Source organism: Cydia pomonella, chromosome 22 (assembly GCF_033807575.1).
Source record: "Cydia pomonella isolate Wapato2018A chromosome 22, ilCydPomo1, whole genome shotgun sequence".
NCBI lineage: Eukaryota > Metazoa > Arthropoda > Insecta > Lepidoptera > Tortricidae > Cydia > Cydia pomonella.
The window spans coordinates 12,172,432-12,196,069 of NC_084724.1; the positions used below are offsets into that span (position 1 = coordinate 12,172,432).

At 38.9% G+C, this 23,638-nt stretch overlaps 2 protein-coding genes and 1 long non-coding RNA gene across 3 annotated transcripts in view; 1 reads left to right on the forward strand and 2 right to left on the reverse strand.

Annotated features, from left to right (window-relative positions):
* LOC133530239 (5-oxoprolinase) overlaps positions 1 to 4,800 on the forward strand; it is a 31,255-nt gene extending 26,455 nt beyond the window's left edge. The window contains exons 26-30 of the mRNA XM_061868112.1: positions 678 to 770; positions 1,949 to 2,084; positions 2,732 to 2,839; positions 3,551 to 3,648; positions 3,889 to 4,800. Of these exons, the coding sequence (XP_061724096.1) occupies positions 678 to 770; positions 1,949 to 2,084; positions 2,732 to 2,839; positions 3,551 to 3,648; positions 3,889 to 4,035 (582 nt within the window). The 3' untranslated portion in view covers positions 4,036 to 4,800. The remainder of the gene's footprint in view (positions 1 to 677; positions 771 to 1,948; positions 2,085 to 2,731; positions 2,840 to 3,550; positions 3,649 to 3,888) is intronic.
* Positions 4,617 to 23,057, reverse strand: LOC133530244 (serine/threonine-protein phosphatase 2A regulatory subunit B'' subunit gamma-like). The gene is made up of 8 exons (XM_061868122.1): positions 22,653 to 23,057; positions 21,408 to 21,759; positions 20,929 to 21,100; positions 20,222 to 20,410; positions 19,703 to 19,839; positions 19,166 to 19,379; positions 18,896 to 19,023; positions 4,617 to 5,439 (listed from the first exon to the last, which is right to left on the reverse strand). Exons 1-8 carry the CDS (start codon positions 22,789 to 22,791, stop codon positions 5,340 to 5,342), a joined length of 1,431 nt encoding a protein of 476 aa, XP_061724106.1. The 5' UTR covers positions 22,792 to 23,057; the 3' UTR covers positions 4,617 to 5,339.
* On the reverse strand, positions 8,489 to 12,817 carry LOC133530256 (uncharacterized). The gene is made up of 2 exons (XR_009801279.1): positions 12,114 to 12,817; positions 8,489 to 11,445 (listed from the first exon to the last, which is right to left on the reverse strand). It is a non-coding gene; the product is annotated as an uncharacterized LOC133530256 (long non-coding RNA).
* Positions 23,058 to 23,638: the final 581 nt, after the last annotated feature.

Genomic DNA, 23,638 nt, shown 5'->3' on the forward strand with positions numbered 1-23,638 from the left:
AAACTACTGAACGGATTTTCATACGACTTTCATCTATCAATAGAGTGATTCTTGAGGAAGGCTTAGGTATATAACTTGTTAAGGTTTTGCGTAAATTGGTTGAAATACAACGATGTTGTCGGAAAAAATCACGCTGGCTAGGAGCTTTAATCGAAAACGTTGCCTAATCCGTTTGAGCTATAACAACACAATGTATGGTGGGGTTGTTTCTCATTCATAGGTCTACAAAAAAGTCTGCGATGTTAAATGTCTATCTTTTAAGGATAATTTACTATACCCGTTATATTAACTTTTAGAAAAAGATCACGTAATATGTGGCATTTGCAAAGGTGTTTACATGGATACATTATTAACAATTATCAAATTAAATACGTTAGTTATATTAAGCATTTCATACAGATTACAATGGTCCCTTACACCATACAATTTAAATGAATACTTCAGGAGAAATCGTAAATCAAAGTTTCATTTCGAGTCATATAACTTGTACGAAATGTTAAAGACGCTATCCGCAGTTAGTTCTAATTTTTGCCACCTTGTGCGCTGGGATCGCTTTACTTACCGCCACCACGCACTTCGCACGGTCCCAATATGCGTATTTATAGTGAGTGAAGACAGGAAGAAGAATCCCAAGTAAACGCAACAGTTATTAGTAGTAACCAACTTGCATGTTTCAGGTGTGCGCCGCGTCTCAGGGCTGCATGAACAACCTGACGCTGGGGGAGGACGACTGGGGCTACTACGAGACCGTGGCGGGCGGCAGCGGCGCCGTAAGTTACATGCCTGCATCTCATTACTCTGATGCGGTAGACATTCATTAATTTATTTTCATCACACTTGCTCGAAAAATATCTTATTTCATGCAGGTGTGCTGAAGGACAAATACCTATTTTGTTCCCGCGGGAGTTATGGATTGTGAAAAAAAAGCTACTCCCTAGGGAGTTATAGCTTTTTTTTTAAATTATATCGCTTATTCATATAAACCAAGTAGCATAAATGAGTTTTACTTTTAACGTTTATAATTTAATATTTTTGTTTATGTTTAAAATTATTTTATTTGATTAATTTAACAGCCGATTAAAATATTTTTACATAATTTTCAATCGTGGCTGAATGCTGAATAGGTCTGTGCCTTGCATGCCTCACCTGCCAAGAAATTACAAAATGGCGGACGAATGTTTGATATGTCACCGTATTTAAGAATTATTTCGCTTAAAATTTAGTTTTTTCTTCGCAAGTCAAGTAGCGGTACTGGTAAATCCGCTACTTGACGCTAGATGTCGACTACGAAAATAATAAGCATTTTGGTAAGAAAACTAATGTATGCAATGAGCACTCTTCGTTTACGTATTTCTCTAAGACTCAATTAAGTTAACATATTGGCCTTGAAAGGCCTTTGAAACCAGGGCTACGGCATGGAAATGGTAAGGCGTGGTGTGGTTGGAAGTCGGTAGGGAACTGACCGAGTTCAGGTCTTAAGGATGTTATATAAATGCGAGGGAAGGGAGGTGATGTGCTGATGTTAGGCTTAGTCAGCCGTTTAGGGTACAGGGAGGATAACAGTACGCAATGGTAGTGCGCAAAGTATGGTTTGTGACGACGTCAGTACTTTACAATTTGGTGCCCGATACCAGGATATGCAGCTCGTATTTGCGAACATGCTACTAATTATAGGTAAAAAACTTAAGTAAGTCACCTGTTGTATGTAGTTGTGACGTGTTCAAATAGACATTTGTTTTGTTTGTGTGTGTCTTTTAAACATGTATTGTCTATTCGACTTACTTAAGTTTTTGACCTATACTACAGATGTGTTCGTGAAAATTCTATAAGATGTGTGTGCGCTCTGTCGTAGTTGTCGACTAGGTATGCATTTTCTTTAGTATTCTTTTAAATTTCTTGCCTAATATACTTGAGGATATTACAATTGAGTTGAGGTGTCACTTCCCAGGGCCCAGGCTGGCACGGGTCGGGCGGCGTGCACACGCACATGACCAACACGCGCATCACGGACGTGGAGATCGTGGAGCGCCGCTACCCCGTGCTCGTGGCCGAGTTCTCGCTGCGGGCCCGGTCGGGCGGCCGAGGTACGACTCCACACTTGGCGTTAAAGTTGGGATCACAAATATGATTGTGAGGATGATATGTTCTAAGACCCATATTTAAATTCTGAACAAAATATCGAATAAAGTTATAAATTAATTTGGCATCACCAGAAACGTATACGATGCTATAGAGTTTCTACTTGATACCTAATTAATTTAGTATGAAATAGCGCATCGTTATGGTGAATTTCCAATATGACTTGGAACTCCAGTTGCCGTTTAAGAAGTATAACAGTCTTACGGTAGATGTCGCTAGGGCCTAAGGCTCATATATGGTGGAAATATTCACTGTATTGGGTAAGGTCTTGGTAGCTCAGATGGCAGAGCACGGGGCTAGCGATCCAGTGTTAGTGGGTTCATTTTTCACTTTTAATTTATTTCTAAACTTAAAGTTAGAAATCTACAAATTCCTTACTGCAGAGGGCGGCTTCTATCGGTCACGACAATCCGTAGTTTCGGCTGTTTTATTTTCACTAATGAGGGACTGGTGCATTGATAGCAGGCACCATAAATATAGAAATAAGTGTATGTTTTTAGTTATCAAAGAAACAAACTGTACTGTTACATGCAACGCTTCTTCTCGGATCTGTCTTATATCGTGTGCATGTTTGATAAGTGTGTATGTGCAGGACGCTGGCGCGGCGGCGACGGCACTCGGCGCGCGCTTGTGTTCCGGCGGCCGGTGCGCCTGTCCGTGCTCACCGAGCGCCGCGCCTTCCAGCCCTACGGCATGAACGGTACATCTCTTATAACTACATTTCATACACCTCATACTTTCCATCCATCTACACACATATATGTAACTCTATGCACTGAAGCTAGTTTTTTGGCAGTTAGTAGTCGATACCTAGAGTCAATAACGACGCCAAGCTCAATCAATGTATAGTTAGCACTATAGTACATTACGATACAAGTGCGAAAAATAGGAAATTCGAAACGAGTGGCGATAAATTAAAACACGACCGAAGGGAGTGTTTTAAATCGACACGAGTTGCGAATTACCTATTCGCACATGTATCGTACAACGTTTTACAGTACATATGGCCCTTTAAATGTTCGACACAGTAACGTAATATGCTACTTCTCGCACTAGTGCTATAAAGTAGCCCCATATGTACTGTAAAGTATATTGTTAGTCTCAATGCTTATATAATGACACTCCTTTTAACATGTGTAGCTTGACTGTAAGTGTTAATTTAAGGAATAAATAAAATAATAATAATATTGTATTCAGCATTCCCAAATAACTCTTTATTTTTTCTACGTTGATAGGGAATATGTGAGATTGCGTGACCTGTAGGGGGCAACGCCGTAATGCCCTGTTTATTACCGTGAAGCGTTAAGATATTAATTCCAGTTATTAGGCTACAATATTGCAGGCCCTGTAACGGGCGTACTTTCTATATGAAACACATACATACTGTATTCTGTTTTGTATATAATTGCAGGCGGCGAGCCGGGTGAGAGAGGCTTGAATTTGCTGCAGCGAGTGGACGGACGGGTCATCAACCTCGGAGGGAAAGCCTCCGTCGAAGCGTTCCCGGGGGTAAATGTTCACTTAGCTTTGTTATATGAGCCATTTTCAAGCAGGAAGTACCACTTCATCAGTAGTTCATCCACATAAGTCTACCCGATAAAGCCTCAAACTAATGTGACAAAAACAGAGTTTTCTTTCTCCCTCTTCACAAAATCAAAACCCGTTTTTTTTAGTTGTTCGGTATAGCCTAGACATTGGTGATCGCAGACTAAAAGTTCCGCACATTTCTGATCTTTACCCACATTTCAGGATAAGTACATAATGAACTCCCCTGCCGGGGGCGGCTACGGGCCGCCTTCGGAATCGCCTCCCGCCGACTCCCGCGCCGAACAACGCAGCGACTTTCTCGAGCGCGGCAGCGTCTACGAGTACAGGAGCGCACAGGAATCTGTTTAAAGTTTCCGAATTGGGAAATTTTCGCTGATATTGTTAAGATCTGAAAAAGTTCTTTCAATATCCTATTGGGAAAGAAATTCCCCTTTCCAAAATGTTAATTTATCTTATTTCTCATGAAGTTTCGAGAATATTTTCAATCTTTTGGAATTTTTCGCGTACGAGGACTCAATTAAAAAAAAAAAACAAGCCACACAAGGAGTTAAACGTCGATCTTTTAGTCAATGGTTAGCTTCCACTCCCTTTCTTTATGTGTTAATTTGAATGAATTGAAGATGCCTTACGTGTTGAAAATTAGCAGTTTTGGTTCAATACCACACAGATATATTATATTAATTAAAACAAAGGTAACGTTGACATACGGACACACTGACGGAAGGAAAGGTCCGTCCGTAGGGTTTGTAATTACGGAATTCAAACATTACGCAAATATTTTTATATAACTTAATTGGCTTTTTTAACTAGTTATGTATGGAAATCAAATCCGTGTTATTTCCTACGAGTTTGTATTTGTTACTTTAGAAATAGGTATAATGCTTATGTAATACTAATCGTGGGATATTTTACAATAATAAAGAAGAAAGTACAATATAATCTAAATATGCATTTAATATAAATATTTAAAAAATATATTTAGGAGTAATCCAAGTTTTTATTTACATGTTATCAGTTTGAATAAAGTTTTATTTCTATGTTGTTATTCAATTTTATACAAGTCTTGTTAATGTTATATGTTTACAGTCAATAAACAAATTATATTAAAGTAGAGTTTTGGTGTTATTTTAATAAGTTTCTTAAAAGTCTTAAAACCAGTTGTTGTTTACAGATCCAATATGAGATTGAGGTTACAGATACAGTATGAGGTTCTTCAAAAAAGGAGTGTACAGATTTTTAAAGGGTCGGCAACGCGCATGTAACACCTCTGGAATTGCAGGCGTCCATAGGCTACGGTGACTGCTTACCATCAGGCGGGCCGTATGATATGATGAAATAGACCCTCTTTTGTCGAATAGGGGTTCGGGGTTTTTCAACTTGTATAGCATCTAGCTCATGGTTTAAAACTCCATAGTTTGGATTACGTAGTACCTTAAATTACACATAAATCTTTTCTGACTATGTCAAAATAGAAACGCTTTAGATGTTGTATACAACTTATTAGACGATGTAGAAACTTTCTGATATAAAACTTTCTAAATGATTTAGATCCCTCAAATATGTAGAACTTCTTTAGAAGAGCCAGTGTCGAGACTTTGAGGTGTAGAACCACCCTAGATGACGTAGAACCTCTTCTCGTCGACGACGGGCCGTCAGGAGGGCTCGGGCGCGGCGGCCAGCGCCTCGCGGTTCTCGTAGGCCCAGAACCCGTGCAGCTCCAGCAGGATCGACACCGCCGTGTGCCCGTGCCCGCTGCAAACATTACATCTCATTTATTTATGTTATACGGACATTCTTACACAAATTTACTAAGTTCCACGGTAAGCCAAGACTGGGTTCGATTCGAAAGGATGATCACCAATGATAGTTATCTTGATAATTATCGTGATTTTACTGCCTGATAATTATCGATTTGATAATCTAAAAGGAGAATGGGCAATTTGTCCCATGGATGTATACTGTTGAGACATATCTCGTTTGAAAGGGTTTACTCTTAGCATTATTTTATTGTATGACACCAACTTTGGATAACGTGCAGGGACTGAGCAATTTAAAAAAAAGAGTGGCGAATATAAACTGTTGTTTTACAAAGTACTTGTTATGTAGCCGGTTGTTAGGTGTTTTGTATGAAAGAATATGAGAAATTCTAGATTTCTGTTTACCACTACTTACGTTTAAGTACGTACAGGGCTGGAATTAGTTGATATAACATATGCTTGAATTAAAAATACTGCTATTAAACACTGAAACTTGCGTGTATACTCAAGCCATATATATCATTTAAAAGACATTTTTATAAGGTATTTTAATATATATATACTTGCACTCAAATGCTTGCAGGGGCGGTAATAAAACTAGTTTTTTCGTTAATTAATTGTGGTAAATGCCGCTTTGTTTGTTCTACCTGGCACTAGATGGAGCCTCGGTAGCAGTTTGGGTAATTTTTACTATTGGTATATACAATTGAGTCATATCCTATTTGGAAGGTCTTCAATTAAGCATTAATTACTTATATGACACCAAAGACCGAAAGTGTCCAGGGAAGATGATATTAATAATTTTGATCATGCGCTGCGGCGTAAACTGGAACTAAAAAATGTCATTCATATAGAGTTACTTTTGTAACCATTTACATCACTTTGCGTGCCTGAAATATAATGAAAAAGTAATTTATATATTTTTTAAAATTATTACCGCTCAATAAATGGCACTAAACTACTTAATTATGATTTTTCAAATCCTCTCTAGTACTGACATCTTGCGTGCAATAGGAGAACCGATTGAGCGGCAAATGCTGGATCCGTATAGTCGCTTATAAACGCTAAAAAATGTCACCGAAGAATAAGTTTGTTTAATTCGGAACTTTGACAATAAAACGAGTGGTTACCTTGAACTAGTAAGTTTCGTCTATTTATCTCTCTTGCTCTTACATATTCGAGTGATAAAGGTAGAAAAAGCATTACATTTTTTAAAGTTCGCGTTATGTCCCGCTAGAAACGTTATATAAACTTATTATTAAACATGAAATAAGATTCCTAAGCAATAAGTAGGTAAGTAAATGTATTTATGGAGTACCATAATTAGCAGCAAGAAAATAAATCTAAGTTTATATGTTACGATAAAATAAATCGTAAAAAGGTACTATGTACATACTTGTTTTGTCTCTCTGCAGGAAAATTGTGTAAAAGTGAAACATTTGAGATTGCGTCGCGGTTCAAAGCAACGTTCCCTTCATTTGCCATATGAAGCAGGATTAAATTGTGTAGTTTTAAGTTCTCATGTAAGTGAATTGTCAAATGCTTAGTGAAAATAAAGAATCTTAATGCTTAAATTAACGCAGTGAATACATTACAAGCATCAGCGACTCTTAACTGCTTGCCAAGCTAAGATAGTAGCTGTATTTCGTTCCATTATATATACATATGAAATAAAAACTTTTGAATACATTTAACACCTTTATTTCATATAAATTGAAAAATAACTGACGGCATACATTTTCTTCACGGTCGCACAAATATTATCAGGACGAGTCGACAAGTTACTTTAAAGCAAGCATTGGTGAATAGGTGCATCCAGATCCAGATAAGGGAATGCATGGTTATTGCGCCAATCTCGGACCATTTGCGATTAGTTTGCTAGCTGGAGCGGGTTAACGAAAAACAGTAACTGGCGACGCTAACTGGCGCGGACGCGTGCGACGAATTTTACCTACAACCCGAGCACCCGCTCCGTGCACTCGCGCCAGCTAGCAAACGCCCTTAACCTTTTGAACGCCAAGAATACCTTAAGGCGTCGTAACTAGCTATGCTCAAAGCGTCATAAATACATTATAGCTGATATAGCCGCTGTCAGAGTAACCTTCACACTTTCAAGTAAGGTTTAGGGCATAGGGCGTCCGTCCGGGCTTACAGTATGAGCAACGCTAACTGGCGCGGACGCGTGCGACTGATTTTACTTACAAAGGCACCTGCGCGTGTTTGCCCGCTCCGTGCACTAGCGCCAGCTAGCGTTTGCTAGCGTTTGCCCTTAACCTTTTGAACGTCAAGAACACCTAAAGGCGCCGTCACTAGACATGATTTAAGGGCCAGGAACACATTAATGATTCTAGCTGTTATAATCGCTGTTAAAGTCCCTAATGTAATACTCATGCATTTTCAAGCTCACTTGCGCCCGTGACCTTGGCGTGTGAGTAACGTTTTTGTTTATGGCGTTCTACGGGTAAAGTATCAATGTCGTAATGCGTCGCTAGCGCGTTATTTTCGAATCGCACCCGTGCTCCCGTGTTGGACTGCACACGCGGTGTACACTTCTTGTTATTGTAACCGTTTGTGCGCCTAGATAACACAAGTACACATACACAACTCGCAAAATGCTCGCGTGCTCTTGTTTATATGTAAAGTACGTATTCTAGGGCCGGCCGCGGGTTGGACCCACGCGACCGGCGGGGCGGTGAGCGGCATACATTGGTCGCAATGCAAGCTGTAAAGCTAGTGCATGAGGGACGCGCGGCTTTCTCTCACCACATCTTTAGGTGTTCTTGCCGTTCAAAAGGCTAAAAGCACCTAATGAGGTAGCTTTACATTAGGTAGATGCTGGCCCACACGCCGATCCGGTGTGCAGGCTAAGGAAATCGCTATGTAGGCCAATTCGAAAGTGCAACTGACATTAACCCTTTACCAGGCCCCGAAGAACCAGCGTGTCTTAATACGTACTTTATATGCTGTTGCAACCGTATTGAACGCCTTGTAAAAAATGTATTTATGAAAGTCGGAGATCTTCCTTTAAACCAGAAATAAAAATGTGGGTTACGGTTATCCCATCGCCTGTCTAAGTAATGAACTGTCATACTAGATTTTGTCTTATTATATTCTTGATCAGGCCAAGGGATATATTCCACCCACATCTTATATCGGTTATAATAGTCAAGGTTTAACTCCAAATCTCCTACGAAACATTATATCAATCACTACTTACTTACGTGAGTTTTTATGACATGACAAGACAATTTACCGGGCCATGGGAAAAATAGCTCCCACACAGTTAAACTCTAATAAGGCCATGGGATAATGTCAACCCACATCCTAATTCTGGTCATACACAATAATGCATGAATATTTAGCAATGTTTACGATTACATTAGCTTTCAACACTCAAAATCTACAAAATATCAAAAAATTGTTCGACCTATGTACTTCTGTTTCATAGAAATTATGGAAAGTGTTCGAATTTCTCCGTAGTTTACTGAAATTAGCGTTCAAGTTAATTTAAACGGCTGCCGAAGATATATTACGCAATTTAGAAGCGTGTTCTGAATGAAGATCATAAAATAATATTTTCAGGGATTGACAAAATATTTTGTAGGTGGTTTGGAGTTAAAACCTGACTACGGTAAACGATATAAGATGTGGGTGGAATATATCCCTTGGCCTGGTAAAGGGTTAAACCAATTTTAGAATAATATTGGAATGATACCAGTTAGCTGTCATTCGTGCGTTCATTTCGCACTTATATGCATGTATTTGTGCGAGCGAGACGCCCGCAACTAACTGATATGATTCCAATATTACTCTAATATCGGTGTGCACGCCCCTTTTTTATTCACAAGCAAGGTAGGATTGAACCACTATAGAAGGCAGCGAAGAGGCCGGCAATGGAACTGGTAGCGTTCGATGGAGACAATCAGTTTTCTGTCAAATGCAAGTTCAAATTGGCCTGACTGTCTCACTCGCACACCGGAGCAGTGTTTCATATAAGCGTACTTTGTTATATCCAATTCAGCCAATCGACCCGCCCTATTCAGTAGGTTTCATCATCTCGATCCATCAGTTAAGTAACAATCTCTTCAATCTGGTGGATCGAGATGGTGGATCCTACTGGACAGATGGAACCTATGGATAGGAAAACGTTATGCTCAACAATTTGGTAGCAGAAGCGATGTGGATTTTTTAAAATCGCGACTGTGTCATTGACATAATATATCTGAGGACGGGCCTTACGGGCAATAAGAATGAGACCAGTACAGCGGTGTTACGCACACGAGTTTGATTGAGCCAATCGTGCAGTCTAACGCCACAAGTACCACAACGTGATTGGTTGATGAGTTCGCATTACGCACGCGATTGATCGCATCTAGTTGCGTTAGACAGCACGATTGGCTCGAATTTGTGAATGAAACAACTGAACTAGCACTATCGTTATTGCCCCTAAGGTCGGTCCTTAGATATATGGTAAGCGTCAGGATGGCGGTGGACCTCAGCGAATTTCAAAGAAATATTTATAAACATATTGTACCTTCCTGTGTACCTCAGTGTACCTTTAATAGAAACCAGTGTACCTTTCCCCAAAACGAGATATTTTACAAAACGGTCAACCCGCCAACCTGACGTCAGCATGGCGGGTGGACCTATGAAATCTTGCATTATACCGCACTAAAAGTATGCAGTTATATTGTGCATGAGCTTAGCCTAGCTTGTTTTGGGGAGAGGTACACCGGTTTCTATTTCTATTTACAGAGGTACACTGAAGGTACAGTCACCATCATATATATCGGAGCGGCCAAGGTACCCACGAATATCTGAACATGCCTCTACTGTCAAGGGGTTAGAGTGCGTGTTTAGATATGTTTGAGCACCTCGGCCACTCCGATATATCTGATGGCGACTGTACCATATAACTGCATACTTTTAGTGCGGTATAATGCAAGATTTCATATGTCCAACCGCAATCCTGACGTCAGAATGGCGGGTGGACTTTTTCTTAAATATCTCGTTTTGGGTTAGGTACACAGAAGGTACAATATGTTTATAAATACTTATTTACTGCTGTGGCGCAGCGACCCGAAGTGGATCTTGGCCTCCGACACCAAAGACCGCCATGCTTCTCTGTCCAAAACCGTTTCCATCTAGTCGACGGCGCCGAGTTCGCTAAGGTCTTTTTGCATTTCGTCTCTCCAGCGGGACCTACCTAGGATGTCTAGACGGTCTTTGGCCATTTGGAACTTCAGAGTACGCCCTCCAGGCTGCACGATCCTCACCCATCTGGACTACGTGTCCGAGTCATCGGAGTCTGGCAGCGCAAAAAATCCTAGGACCCACACGTGGAGAGGATGGAACCTGGAGACTCCACAGGAATCAGGAGATTGAAGATCTGGTATCCGAGCCGAACGTCATTGGATGTTTATAAATATTTCTTTGAAATTCGCTGAGGTCCACCCACCATCTAGACGCCAGATGTCAATCCCGTGTGCGACCGCCCTTAAAGCGGTGTATTATCTCTAGTCTCTCCAATATGTTCTCCTGGATTGATATTTTAGGTAAAAACTCACATTTCGCTATATTTGTCCATAGTAAATACTAATTCAAAAACTACTGTAGGGCCTAAAATCTGTGATAGTAATGTAGAAATAAATACTGTTGACAGGCGGTCAACGGTATTTAGTACAATAATTACACTAAAACAATTCATATAGAATACAGAACCTATGAATAATATATACCTAGAGAATCTAACTTTAATGCAATATAATTGAACAAAAGAAATACATTAGTACGAGTAGTACGATCAACCTATATGTCTATTTTTAATAGTCTTAATGTTCGTGTATCGGTTCTGTATTCTATGGCCATTAATTATGCTTTATTTTTCAACTTTCTTTGACTACACACAAGTACACATTATATTTGCTTTTTTCTTGAACTTTATCTTGCCCATGATCGATTCTTCTTATGTCGATGCATCCTCATTATTGCCGTATGGTTTCTGAAAATACAATAACAGTTTTTGTATTGTTTTCTAATACCTATGTTTGAAGTCGGTTTCCTATTTTTAAGAGAAGTTTTTTTTTCATGTAAGTACCGTCAAGTGGGGTAAATTAGAGCAGATGGGATACCTATCGACAATTATGTCAATAAACAGTTTTAAGTTCCATCAAGAATTGAGAGGTTGCCTCAATTTCCTCATGGAACCCATGATGTAAGCTAGACCTTTACACAAATATTCCTTAAACCTCGTTAAGCAAGTAGCTTCTTTACAAACATAACAAAGAAGACAAATCGTCTAGCGTGAAATACGCATCGTTAAAGAGTTCTTTTCTGGTCCTGATCAGAAGTTCCACTTCTTCAAATAGCACTTTTTTGAATGGCAATGCTTGGTCTGTTGATGAAACTAAAAAACGCCTATAAGATTTGGGGAGTTCCTTCAATTCCTCGTGGTTTTGTCAAAAATAGGACCATCTTGGAACTATATACCCACTTTCAAACGATAACTAATTTTCAACATTGGTTCAGAAATGACGAAGATCTTACTTAACATATATACAAAAAAAAGTTTTTGAAGTCGGTTAAAAAGTAGTATCTTTACAATACTTCCGTTCTTTTACTAAGAGGGATGACTACTACAATTTGCTTACTAAATAAGGGCTTACTTACTATTAGTATCAGATTGGAGTCGACTCGAGAGTCGATAAAATGGGCGTCGCTACCCTTTCCGGGTGGGGGGATTTCACCGCATGAAAAAGAGACACATATAGTGAGTTCTTACTGTTCTACCAAACTACATATATAAAGTAGTCGTACTTTTTGAGTCAAATTAGTTTCATTCTAAAGGTGCGACGTAATGGCCTGAAGCCCGCTCTTAGCATACCTAGTTATACTACTTATTTGATGGATATTGGTGTCAATTTATAATACGTTTAATTATTCATTGTCTTTACCTAATTATCTTTACCTTTTGCCGACCGGTTTGGCCTAGTGGGTAGTGACCCTGCCTATGAAGCCGATGGTCCCGAGTTTGAATCGCGTAAGGGCATTTCTTTGTGTGATGAACACAGATATTTGTTCCTAAGGCATGCGTGTTTTCTTTGTATATACGTAAATATATATTTATCTAAATAAGTATGTTTAACGTCGCCTAGTACCCATAGTACAAGCTTTGATTAGTTTGGGGCCAATCTGTGTAAGATTGTCCCTACATATTTATTTATTTATTACCTAACGTAACCTGGCTAGCTGTGTACCCGGCTTTTATACTCTGAAACTGGAACTAGTAACAGATAAGAGTCGATTGATGTTTTTTTTTAAAGATACTTATACTTAAATAGAATTACTTACCTATGTTTAATTAAAAGAAAGACTACTTACCTATACATAATAATCCTTACCGTTCTAACCTATTTAACCTACCTACCTACTTTTAATAGTAGCAGTTCGGTTCACTTAGTAGAAATACCTGTTCTAAGAATAATGAAAAAGAAAGAAGAGTAATAAAAATAAAGAATCTGGAAGTCGTTGAGGTGTTCCGTTCTTCATCAGCAATTCTACTTCATCAAATGTCACTTTATTGAGTAAAAATGCTTGTAATATTGATGAAAATCCTAAATTGACTATATGTATGCATATACAATATGAGAAGCTCCTTCGGTTTCTCGTAGAACCTGTCGTCAGAACTGGAGCTTGACACAAATGTTCCTTAAAAGCCTTACATCCTATAAACGAAATAAAATAAAAAAACGCCTAAGGTAAAATACTTGTCGTTGAAGAGTTCCATTTTGCTCAATATCAGCAGTTTTCACTTCATCAAATGTCACTTGTTCAAATAAAAAAAACTTGATATGTTGACGAAAATCCTCAATTCCTCCCAATTGAGAATTCAAATCGATTTAAAATCCTCAATTCCTCGTTGAATCCATCATCATAACTGGACCTTGACACAAATTTTTCCTAAAAACCTAGCTTGCTACAAACTTAACAAAGAATAAGAATCGCGCGCGTTGAAGAGTTCCGTTCTGGACAACATCAGCAGTTCCACTTGATCAAATATAACTTTTTTTTAAATAAAATACCTAGAGATATTGATGAAAAAAAAAACTATATGTATTTCTATAAGGTTTGAGGTGTCCATCATCAGACCAAATTGATCAAATATAACTTTTTTTAAATAAAACACCTAGAGATATTGATGAAAAAAAAAAACTATATGTATTTCTATAAGGTTTGAGGTGTCCATCATCAGACCTAGACACTAGACACTGGTGTCTAGCACAGATATTTCTTAAGAACCTTACTTTCTACAAATTTAAAAGTTCCGAGGAATTGTTCGGATTAATCTCTGCCGCCTCTTTCCGTCACCGCTTTACGCTACATCATTTATATCTTCACCACTTAGATGGTTGGCGATTCTCAACTGTGCATTTCTCTAGAAACTTCCTGCCTCATACAGCTAAACTATGAAATGATCTGTCGCATGCGGTATTTCCGGCCTAATACGATCTTTAAAACTTTAAGGAAAGAGCGTATTCCTATCTTAAATACCGGCACCGCACTTACAATCCCTATGGTGTAACAGGTGTCCATGGCCAGCGGTAATCGCTTACCATCAGTTGATTCGTCTGCTAGTTTGCCTCTTATATCACAACAAACAAAAGAAGAAAGAAATCTCGCGCGTTGAAGAGTTCCGTTTTAGTCAACATCACTAGTTCCACTTCATCAAATGCCACTAATGTGAATAAAAAAAGCTAAAGATATTGATGAAAATCCAAAATGACTATATGCCTATAAGAATTGAGGAGAATGAGGAGTTCCCTCGCTTTCTCATGAAACACATCATCAGAACTGTACTTCGACAAAAATGTTTCTTGAGAACCTTACTCGCTACAAACTTAACAACGAAGAAAAATTGCGCACGTTGGAGTTCCGTTTTGGTTAACATCAGTAGTTCCACATCATCAAATGTCACTTTTGTGAATAAAACTTGATAATATGTTGATGAAAATCCAATAAGTACTATATATATACCTATAACATTTAAGAAATTCCCTCGATTCTTCATGGGACCCATCATCAGACCTTTACCTTGGCACAAATGTTCCTAAAAACCTTAGTACTTAAAACTTACTTGGTACAAACTTAACTAATAAAACAAATCGCGCGCGAGTTGGCGAGTTCCATTCTGGTCAACATCAGCTGTTACACTTAGTCAAATGACAATTTACTAATAAAAATGCTTGATATGTAAATAAAATCCCAGAAATTATTACATGTATGCCTATAAGATTTTAGGAATTCCCTCGATTCTTCATGAAACCCATCATCAGAACTGTACTTTGACAAAAATGTTTTTTAAGAACCTTACTTGCTACAAACTTAACGAAGAAAAATTGCACGCGTTGGAGTTCCGTTCTGGTCAACATCAGTAGTTCCACATCATCAAATGTCACTTTTGTGAATAAAAGTTGATAATATGTTGATGAAAATCCAATAAGTACTACATATATGCCTATAGCATTTAAGAAATTCCCTCGATTCTTCATGGGACTTATCATCAGACCTTTACCTTGACACATATGTTCCTAAAAACCTTAATACTTAAAACTTACTTGCTACAAACTTAACTAATAAAACAAATCGCGCGCAAGTTGGCGAGTTCCATTCTGGTCAACATCAGCTGTTACTTTTAGTCAAATTACACTTTTTTAATAATAATGCTTGATATGTAAATAAAATCCCAGAAATTATTACATGTATGCCTAAAAGATTTTAGGAATTCCCTCGATTCTTCATGAAACCCATCATCAGAACTGGACATTGATGTATTAAGTACACCTTAAGAACCTTACTCACTACAAGCTTAATAAAGAATACAAAACGTGTGCGTTAAAAAGTTCCGTTCTGGAACACATCAGCAGTTCCACTTGATCAAATGTAGCTTTTTTTTTAATAAAACGCCTAAAGATATTGATGTAAATCCAAAAAAAAATTTTATGTATTTCTATAAGGTTTGAGGTATCTATCAGACCTGGATCTAGACACAGATGTTTCTTAACAACCTTACTTTCTACAAACTTATCAGGACAAATCTATTACGGCGAGTGTTCCATCGAATTGCTCGGATTAATCCTTGCCGCTTCTTTTCGTCAGCGCTCTACGCTACAACATTTTTATTATCACCACTTAGATGGTTGGCAGTCCTCAACTGTGCATTTCTCTAGAAACTTCCTGCCTCATACAGCTAAACTATGAAATGATCTGTCGCCTGCGGTATTTCCGGACCAATACGACATTTAAAACTTTAAGAAAACAGCGTATTCCAATCTTAAAGGCCAGCACCGAACTTACAACCCCTATGGTTAAGCAGGTGTCCATGGGCGGCGGTAATCGCTTACCATCAGGTGTGACGTCTGCTCGTTTGCCTCTTATATCATAAAAAAAACAAAGAAGAAAACTCTCGCGCGTTCAAGAGTTCCGTTTTGGTCAACATCAGTAGTTCCACTTCATTAAATGCCACTAGTGGGAATGAAAAAGCTTAAGGTATTGATGAAAATCCAAAATGACTATATGCCTATAAGATTTGAGGTGTTCCCTCGCTTCGTCATGGAACCCATGGTCAGACCTTTACCTTGACACAAAGGTTCCTAAAAACCTTGGTACTTGAAACTTACTCGCTACAAACAGCAAAGAAGACAAATCACGCGCGTGGAAGAGTTCTGTTTCTGATCAACATCAGCAGTTCCACTTCACCAAATGTACTTACTTACCACCCATTTATTTGAAACAGTACCTAGGTACTCCATTTTTGATGCCGCCAGCTTGAAACTTCAATGGCCTCAGTGTCCGATGAACAACTTAAAAATGCTGAAAGTAATAACAATTATAATAAGTTGGGGAGTAGCGACCTTACACACCCGAGTGCTCCTGGGGAGTTCTGTTACCTGCAAGGAGGGTGGGTGGGACAGGATTCTCTGCCTCTGGCTTGCCTTAGACGGCCGGCCACAGTGGATTCGTTAGAGCTATAAGCTCCAGGGGTGGAAGTGAACCATGCATAAGACGCGATTTGGCACAGTAGCTGCTTGGGTAGAAAGCGGCGTACACCTCTCAACACCCCTGAGCCGCTCACACCGGTGTTACCGGCTCAAGAGCCATCCTAGATGTCGCTTTTTGTGGGGGCGAGTCGCCGTCTGCCGGAAATAAAATTGAATACCGTTTTATTAGGTAGGCGTCCGGTTTTTTTATTTCATAGCCCAGTATTTATTCCATCGCTTTTACCCAATAGCCCGGTTCATTTTAGATTCTATAAACTCTCAAATAATCTTTACACCCTGGCGGGTGCTGCCTCTGCGTGCGACCCATAATACGGGCAAGGGCAGCATCCGATCGGAGTACCCCTTACATTTCATTAAGGTGGCCAAAGGGCTCTACGTGTTGCTTCGGCTCCGCGCACGGTCCGTAACCTTATTGTTCCATGATAGGACATACGATAATAATAACAATAAATAAATATTATAGGGACATTCTTACACAAATTGACTGAGTCCCACGGCAAGCCGAGAAGGCTTGTTTTGTGGGTACTCATACAACGACATAATAATATATAATATACAAATACTTAAATACATAGAAAACATCCATGACTCAGGAACAAATATCTGTGCTCATCACACAAATAAATGCCCTTACCGGCATTCAAACCCAGGATCATCGACTTACTTGGCCAAACCGGTCGTGAAAAAAAGAGCAAAAAAAAAAGAAAAAAATAAGATATGTCAAAAGAAAATGCGATTTGGAAACGTTATTCGCCGCTTAAAAGACTTTAGATATCTGGTTCACAGCATTTATTTGGTGCTGATATAATGCCTGCAATATTACCAGAGTACCTACATTAAAATATGAATAAATTATCATAAATTCAAAAGGTGGTCCCTATAACAGTTCATTTTTACGTGGAAAAATGGCTTTCATGTAAAATGTTTGTCAGACATATTTTTGGAAGTATAGTACAATCATTAACTTAGAAATATAGGTAACATTTCACGAATAAAAATACGGTAACACATATTGTTAATAATTTTTTTTAACTTATCCTATGCAAAATAGAATTGGAGAAACTGACATAGGGACTATCATTCGACACGACACGTATAGTAAAGTATGAATCCGCTCTAAGTCTCCTTACATAGACAGTGGGAAGTAAAATAATTCTTGTTCTGAAAACATTAAAATGTAAAATGATTAGGTAGGACAATCCAAACTTCTAAGGTCGCGTAGATCAGAAGTAGATATGAATGTTCAACAATACGATAGGAAACTTTTCAGCATTTACATTGGCGCATTTTTTTCTGGAATACTATCTAAATTGCACTTTATATATATGCTACATTTTTTATATAATTTGGAGCCTTTATTTTCCATGGAGTCGAACGCTATATAGTAGCTATACGAGAAAAAATAATACTTTTATCTTACCTACCCCATGAATAGTGAAGATCATCAAGGAGCATACTCTCCGAGATCAATGGAATGGAGTGTCTTTCGATTGGAGAAAATTATAGCGCATTAAAATATACTATTTTGTAATTACAATGTTGAATATTTTAAATTGCGTGTTTTGACAATTATTGTTGACATTATTATATTCAGAGTCATCTTGACATAACTTTAGAAATCCATAAACTAGTCTATACTTTTTAAAATGATGGAGTAAGACTGACGAGATTACCGCTATGTATAAATGCTTTACGTCAAGTAGAATTTTGCTTTAGAGCGACATCTGGCGTTGAGTAGAAAAGTTACGGCGTAATTAACTACAATTAATTAACTCATTAAATGGTTTTATTTTGATCCCTGCAACGATTTGACCCCAGCTATATTATACAAAAAATAGCTTATAAAAATACTTTTCACATGATATACATGGCATTTGTATACACTCTTATTTCGCTGTGTATCAAGTAATTTTTAGAATGGCGATTTTTTAAAACTGTACATTGTGTCCCTTTAAATACTTTATCATTGGTGTTGATACAAAAAACATAAAGCATTTTTTATATTCTTTCGAATAAAATACGCTAAAACTTTTTATATCTCGCGTATAAGGAAATATAACTGCTTATATGCGCAACTTCTTTTTTTATATAGCTCGGTCCCTGCAAGTTGTCCAAGGTTGGTGCCATACAATAAAATAATACTACGATTAAGAGCTTTAAAACAACATATGTCTCAACAGTATACATCCATGGGACACTCCCCATACAAAAGTGCCCATTGTCCTTTATTTTTATTTTAGCGACCAAGGGGGGGGGGCAGTCCATGGCAGCCACAATGTATTATTGTTGTTTTAAGATATTATTTATGAATTATGACCCACTAGTTGCCTAAAATTCACGTCCTCGAAGTAAGCGGCTCCTGGACACGTCTCCCGCATTAGGAGTGAGGGTTACCTGCGGATGAGGTCCTGCAGGGTGATGCGCGAGGGGTGCTCGGGGCGGATCATGTCGAAGATCTCGTCCTTCACGTCCTCGAAGTTGACCGGCTCCGCGCCGTGCGCCACCATCTGCTCCTGGATGGCCTGTGCAAACAATTATTCTCTTATTTTACCCCGTTTCTCAATTAAGGCAGATAAATGACATTACTGACTGAATTGTCAAATGTGAATAGTTGGATCTTTTTATAATTTATACTTTCCTCGCTCATAAAGTCATCTGTCTCACCTTGAAGAAGTAGTTGAGCGTGAACTTGTCCAGGTAGCCCTGCGAGTTGATGTCGAGCAGGCGGAACAGGTAGGCGAGCGCGGCGGGCTGCCTCCTGTTCTCCAGGGCCAGCACTAGCTCGAGGTAGGTCTTGTAGTCCATCTCGCCGTCGTACGTGAGGCACTGCTGGAACACGCGCTGGAGGAACGCGCGCGTCAGCGTGCCGGAGCCGTAGCTAGAGGAGACAAAAAAGTTAGGTTGATATGTGACCCTATCTATAATGAAGTGTGATGAGTACAGACATTTGTTCCTGAGTCATGGACATTTTCTATGTATTTCAGTATTTATATATTTTATCGTTGTCTGAGTACCCACAGCACAAGTCTTCTTGACTTTACTCTGGGGCTTAGTCAATTTCTGTAAGAATGTCCGAAGAATCTTAAAGATCGTAAGACTTCGAAGCCCTGGGCACTGGATGCCGCGGTACCTAACTTTATCTGTCGTATGTGATATTTATTTCAGTGTATGATAATTGATAATTAATATTAAGTGCCTTACCCGGCCAGCTCGGAGATGGACAGCATGCCGTTGTGGTCGCGGTCCAGGTTGAGGTACTGGCCGTACACGCGCAGGGCCGACGCCGCGCTGAACCAGTTCTGCTCTTGCAGCTCCATCGGCAGGTCTTCCTCGCGCAGCTGCAATGTTATTATGGTGAATCGGTAACTACTTGAATTGTGATGGACGCGTTGGGGCGAAAATGTGAGAGATAAGTTTGTTCATAGGTATGGCGGAGAAAAACACAATCTAACATACTCAAAAGGAAATAGTAAAACCTGTTCAACAGTAATACTTTCGGTAAAATCTATTGCACTCCTACTATTGAATGGAATCAAAAAATGATTTGTCATTAAAATCTGTCAAGTCATTGTGGACTAAAACTTCTGCTATTGTTAGGAAAAAATACCTTTCTATAGAGTAAAAACGGGCGAATATTGTGCAAAAAGGAGGAGAACTATTTTTAAAATACCAACTATAAATAATAAATCAGAAATAAAACGTGAATTGTCCTTGTCTTACCTCGAGCAAATCATCTAAAAAGGAGCAGGACAGCACGTCCCGTATCCTCACGCGGCCGACACGTAGCGGGTCCAGGAAGAACAGGAACTTGCGCGCCGCCGTGCACACGTAGAACGAGCTGAATGAGGAGTCTAGACCATCTAGTGCTGCCAGGGACGGCACTAGCTCGGCAATGTAGCTCTCCAGATCCTACGACAGAATTAAATGTCATAAAAATTGGGCTTAACAGCACTTTGGACTACAAAACGGAGGTAAGGAGGAGGAGGAAATAAGTTTGAATTATTCAATGAGGTTCGTTTGAAAGACTTTGGGTTCCTATGTGGCAGCCACAGAGAGTTATCGAGCGCGCGATGCTCGGGATATCCCTGCGAGACAGAATTCGGAATGTGCACATTCGCCAACACACAAAAGTTACCGACATCGCCAAAAGAATTGCGCAGCTGAAGTGGGAATGGGCCGGCCATATATGTCTGAGTACTGTTCTGGACTCGACTGGGAAGCCGAGGTGACGGAAAACCAAGAGCCAGATGGTCGGACAATATCAGGAAGACGGCAGGGCCGACCTGGCATAGAACCGCCGCATACAGAACAACGAAGAGAAAGAAATCCATGAAAGAGGCATATGTTCAGCAGTGGACGCATATATGCTGAGAAGAGATGTGGCAGCTTGAAGTGTTCCACAGTGAAGTAAAGTATATATTACGAACATGCTCGGTAAGGTAGCCCTGGCCGGTGACGTCGTAGAGCGAGAGACCAATACGTGTCTGCTGCAGCCACACGCGCCGCATCACGTAGTTGAAGAGCGACACGCCCCGCACCCGCCCCGCGCCGCCCTCCGCCGCCTGCAGCCGACCGAATACTTCTGCTGTGAAGTATGGCCTGCAAAATCAAGTATTTCTTTATTATAAATGTAGAAGAAGAACTTACACTAGTAATTAATCCCCAACAAAGACCTCTGTTACATACCATCAAGTTCCCGATATATTATTCTCTCTGGTTTTCATTTAGCTAGCTAAATGCAGATGACGCAAGAATAATTGAGAATTTGTTTCTTTTAAAATCGAACAATACAGAACAAAAGCAACTCTAGTTCTGTTTAATAATTATTTAAATTTTACTGGAGTAATTTGTACTAGTATTAGTCGTTGGACACTAGAGGTTAAGATAGGCACTTTTGTTGTCATACCTGTACTTCGGCCCAGCCTCATCCCTGATCTTTTTAAACTGGAAGTAGTCTATCATCAGCTCGTCATTGTTAGAAGTGCTGTAGCTTCCATTAGACTTCTCCAACAGACTCCAGAGGTGCTTCAGCTCACTGTTGTCCAACAACTCCTTACTTTTCTTCTGTAGGAACTGCGCCCGAGTCTCCTCTCTTAGCTTTTGAGCCAACACCTCATCAGGACGAGGGAGTTTGTAGTAAAACTTAGGTATTTTCTTGTAAGATTCTTCATCTCCTTCTATTTTCGGCTTGTATAGCTGTTTGAAAGTTTCTATTTCTATTTTTCTACTTTCCTCCTTAGTGATGCTAGTGTTTGTGTCTGTAATAGTAGTACTACACCCATGTTAAAACACCTAAATGATTTCTTATATCTTCAATCAAAAACAAAACACCATACTTATGAGTTGTCATATGTTATTATAAGGTCAGGGGGGGGGGGGGAACTGTATATAGGTAATAAAGGGAAGACCATCTACAAGCTCTTTCCTCACTTTTAACTCTTTTGCATTTTTAGACATCCTCTGACAGAAGGTTGGTAGAGCAGAGTGTGTGGAGCTCTTCCTTTCTGACTGTGTCTGTGCGACTTACATTTACAAATATAGAGTTCATGCCCACACACACAAATATTTGCATCTTGCAAATATTTGTGAAACGAGAGGCACAGATACCTTTTATCAATAAAATGAGCAACTTTCAAGCTTTATGATTGTAAGTAATTTGACTGTGAACTAATTATAGCAGTCAATGAAATAAGCAGTAGGACATACAGTAAGGGAAAGTTATGGAAAATGGTCATCAGCATAATAAACTTACATACATACATATAATCACGCTTATTTCCCGAAGGGCTAGGCAGAGACCATGGATTTCCACTTGGTACGATCCTGACATACCTCTTTTGCTTCCTTCACTTTCATGACATTCCTCATACACGCTCGTCGGTTTAGGGTGCATAAAAACTTATGCTAGGAAAGTATGTATAAAAGACTATAAAACTCATAAAATTTAATCATTATTGTTTATAGTAAAAACACTGAAATGAAAGGCCTGTGTTTAGCTTTACTTTTAGTTTATTCTGGTTATTTTAGGACTGAAGTTGCCATTGAAGCAGTTACATAGATATAGTGATGCAGGGTTTCAGTTTGATTTAATAAAACGTGTACTATTAAGTAACATTTCTACGGTACGGACTAATAAACCATAAGCTCTCACCGTCCAACTTTTTAATGTACTTCCGTAAGCGATCTTTTAGCATGTTGTTAACTTTGATTTGCGCTTCGTCCAAAGGTTTCTCGACCGTCTGTGTATTTTTAGAGTCATCATTTTCACTTTTAGTGTCTTTTTCGGACATATTATATGTTGTATCGTTGCAGAACTAATTCAGAAGCATCAGAATTCAGAAGTAAATAAATAAATGCAACTACATATAACTACAAATTAACCAAACTGTCAACTGTCAATGTCAAACGCGTTTCGTTACATAAATTACATACAAAAGCAACCACATTATTAATCAAATATCCTTATAATCATAGCTTTGAAATGCGCACAGTGTTATTTTTATTATTGAAAGGACTTAAAGACTTACTACAGGATTAAATAAATACGTATACTACTACTAAATAAACACGCAGAGCAGTAATTCAAATACGTTGAAAAAATCGTGTAGCGGAATGTTCACAAAAATATTGTTTCTATTGGCCAACAGATGGCGCTAAACTAAACTATTCTTTTAGAATCCCTGAGCGATGTGCTGATGTGGCTCATTGCTCCATGTAAAAGATGTTAATAAGGCACGAACATTGTTTCAATACAAGATACAAGCTTGGCTAACGGTACTTTCTTTATCGTATCCACTTAAGCTCACTGACATTCAAGTCAATCTCACAGCCGGAAGTGAACTTAAATCGACTTAAAAGATTCCGTTACGTTACGCTGTTTAGCACAACTTAAGGACTGTAAAAAAAGTAGAGCATGATTGAAATTTTACTGCTTTTTAATTCTGCGGATATTACCTAAATGCGTATATTATATTACGTACGACGAGAAGTTAACTAAGCTCATCATTTCTATCAACATTTTCTAATTCTCCCACATTAACCGCTTACAACGTAAGCTAAACTCAATAATTTAATAAGGCGCGGATTACAAGTGGTAATCAGGTAACAATAACCGCTGGTTTGCAGCAATCTGCCTAT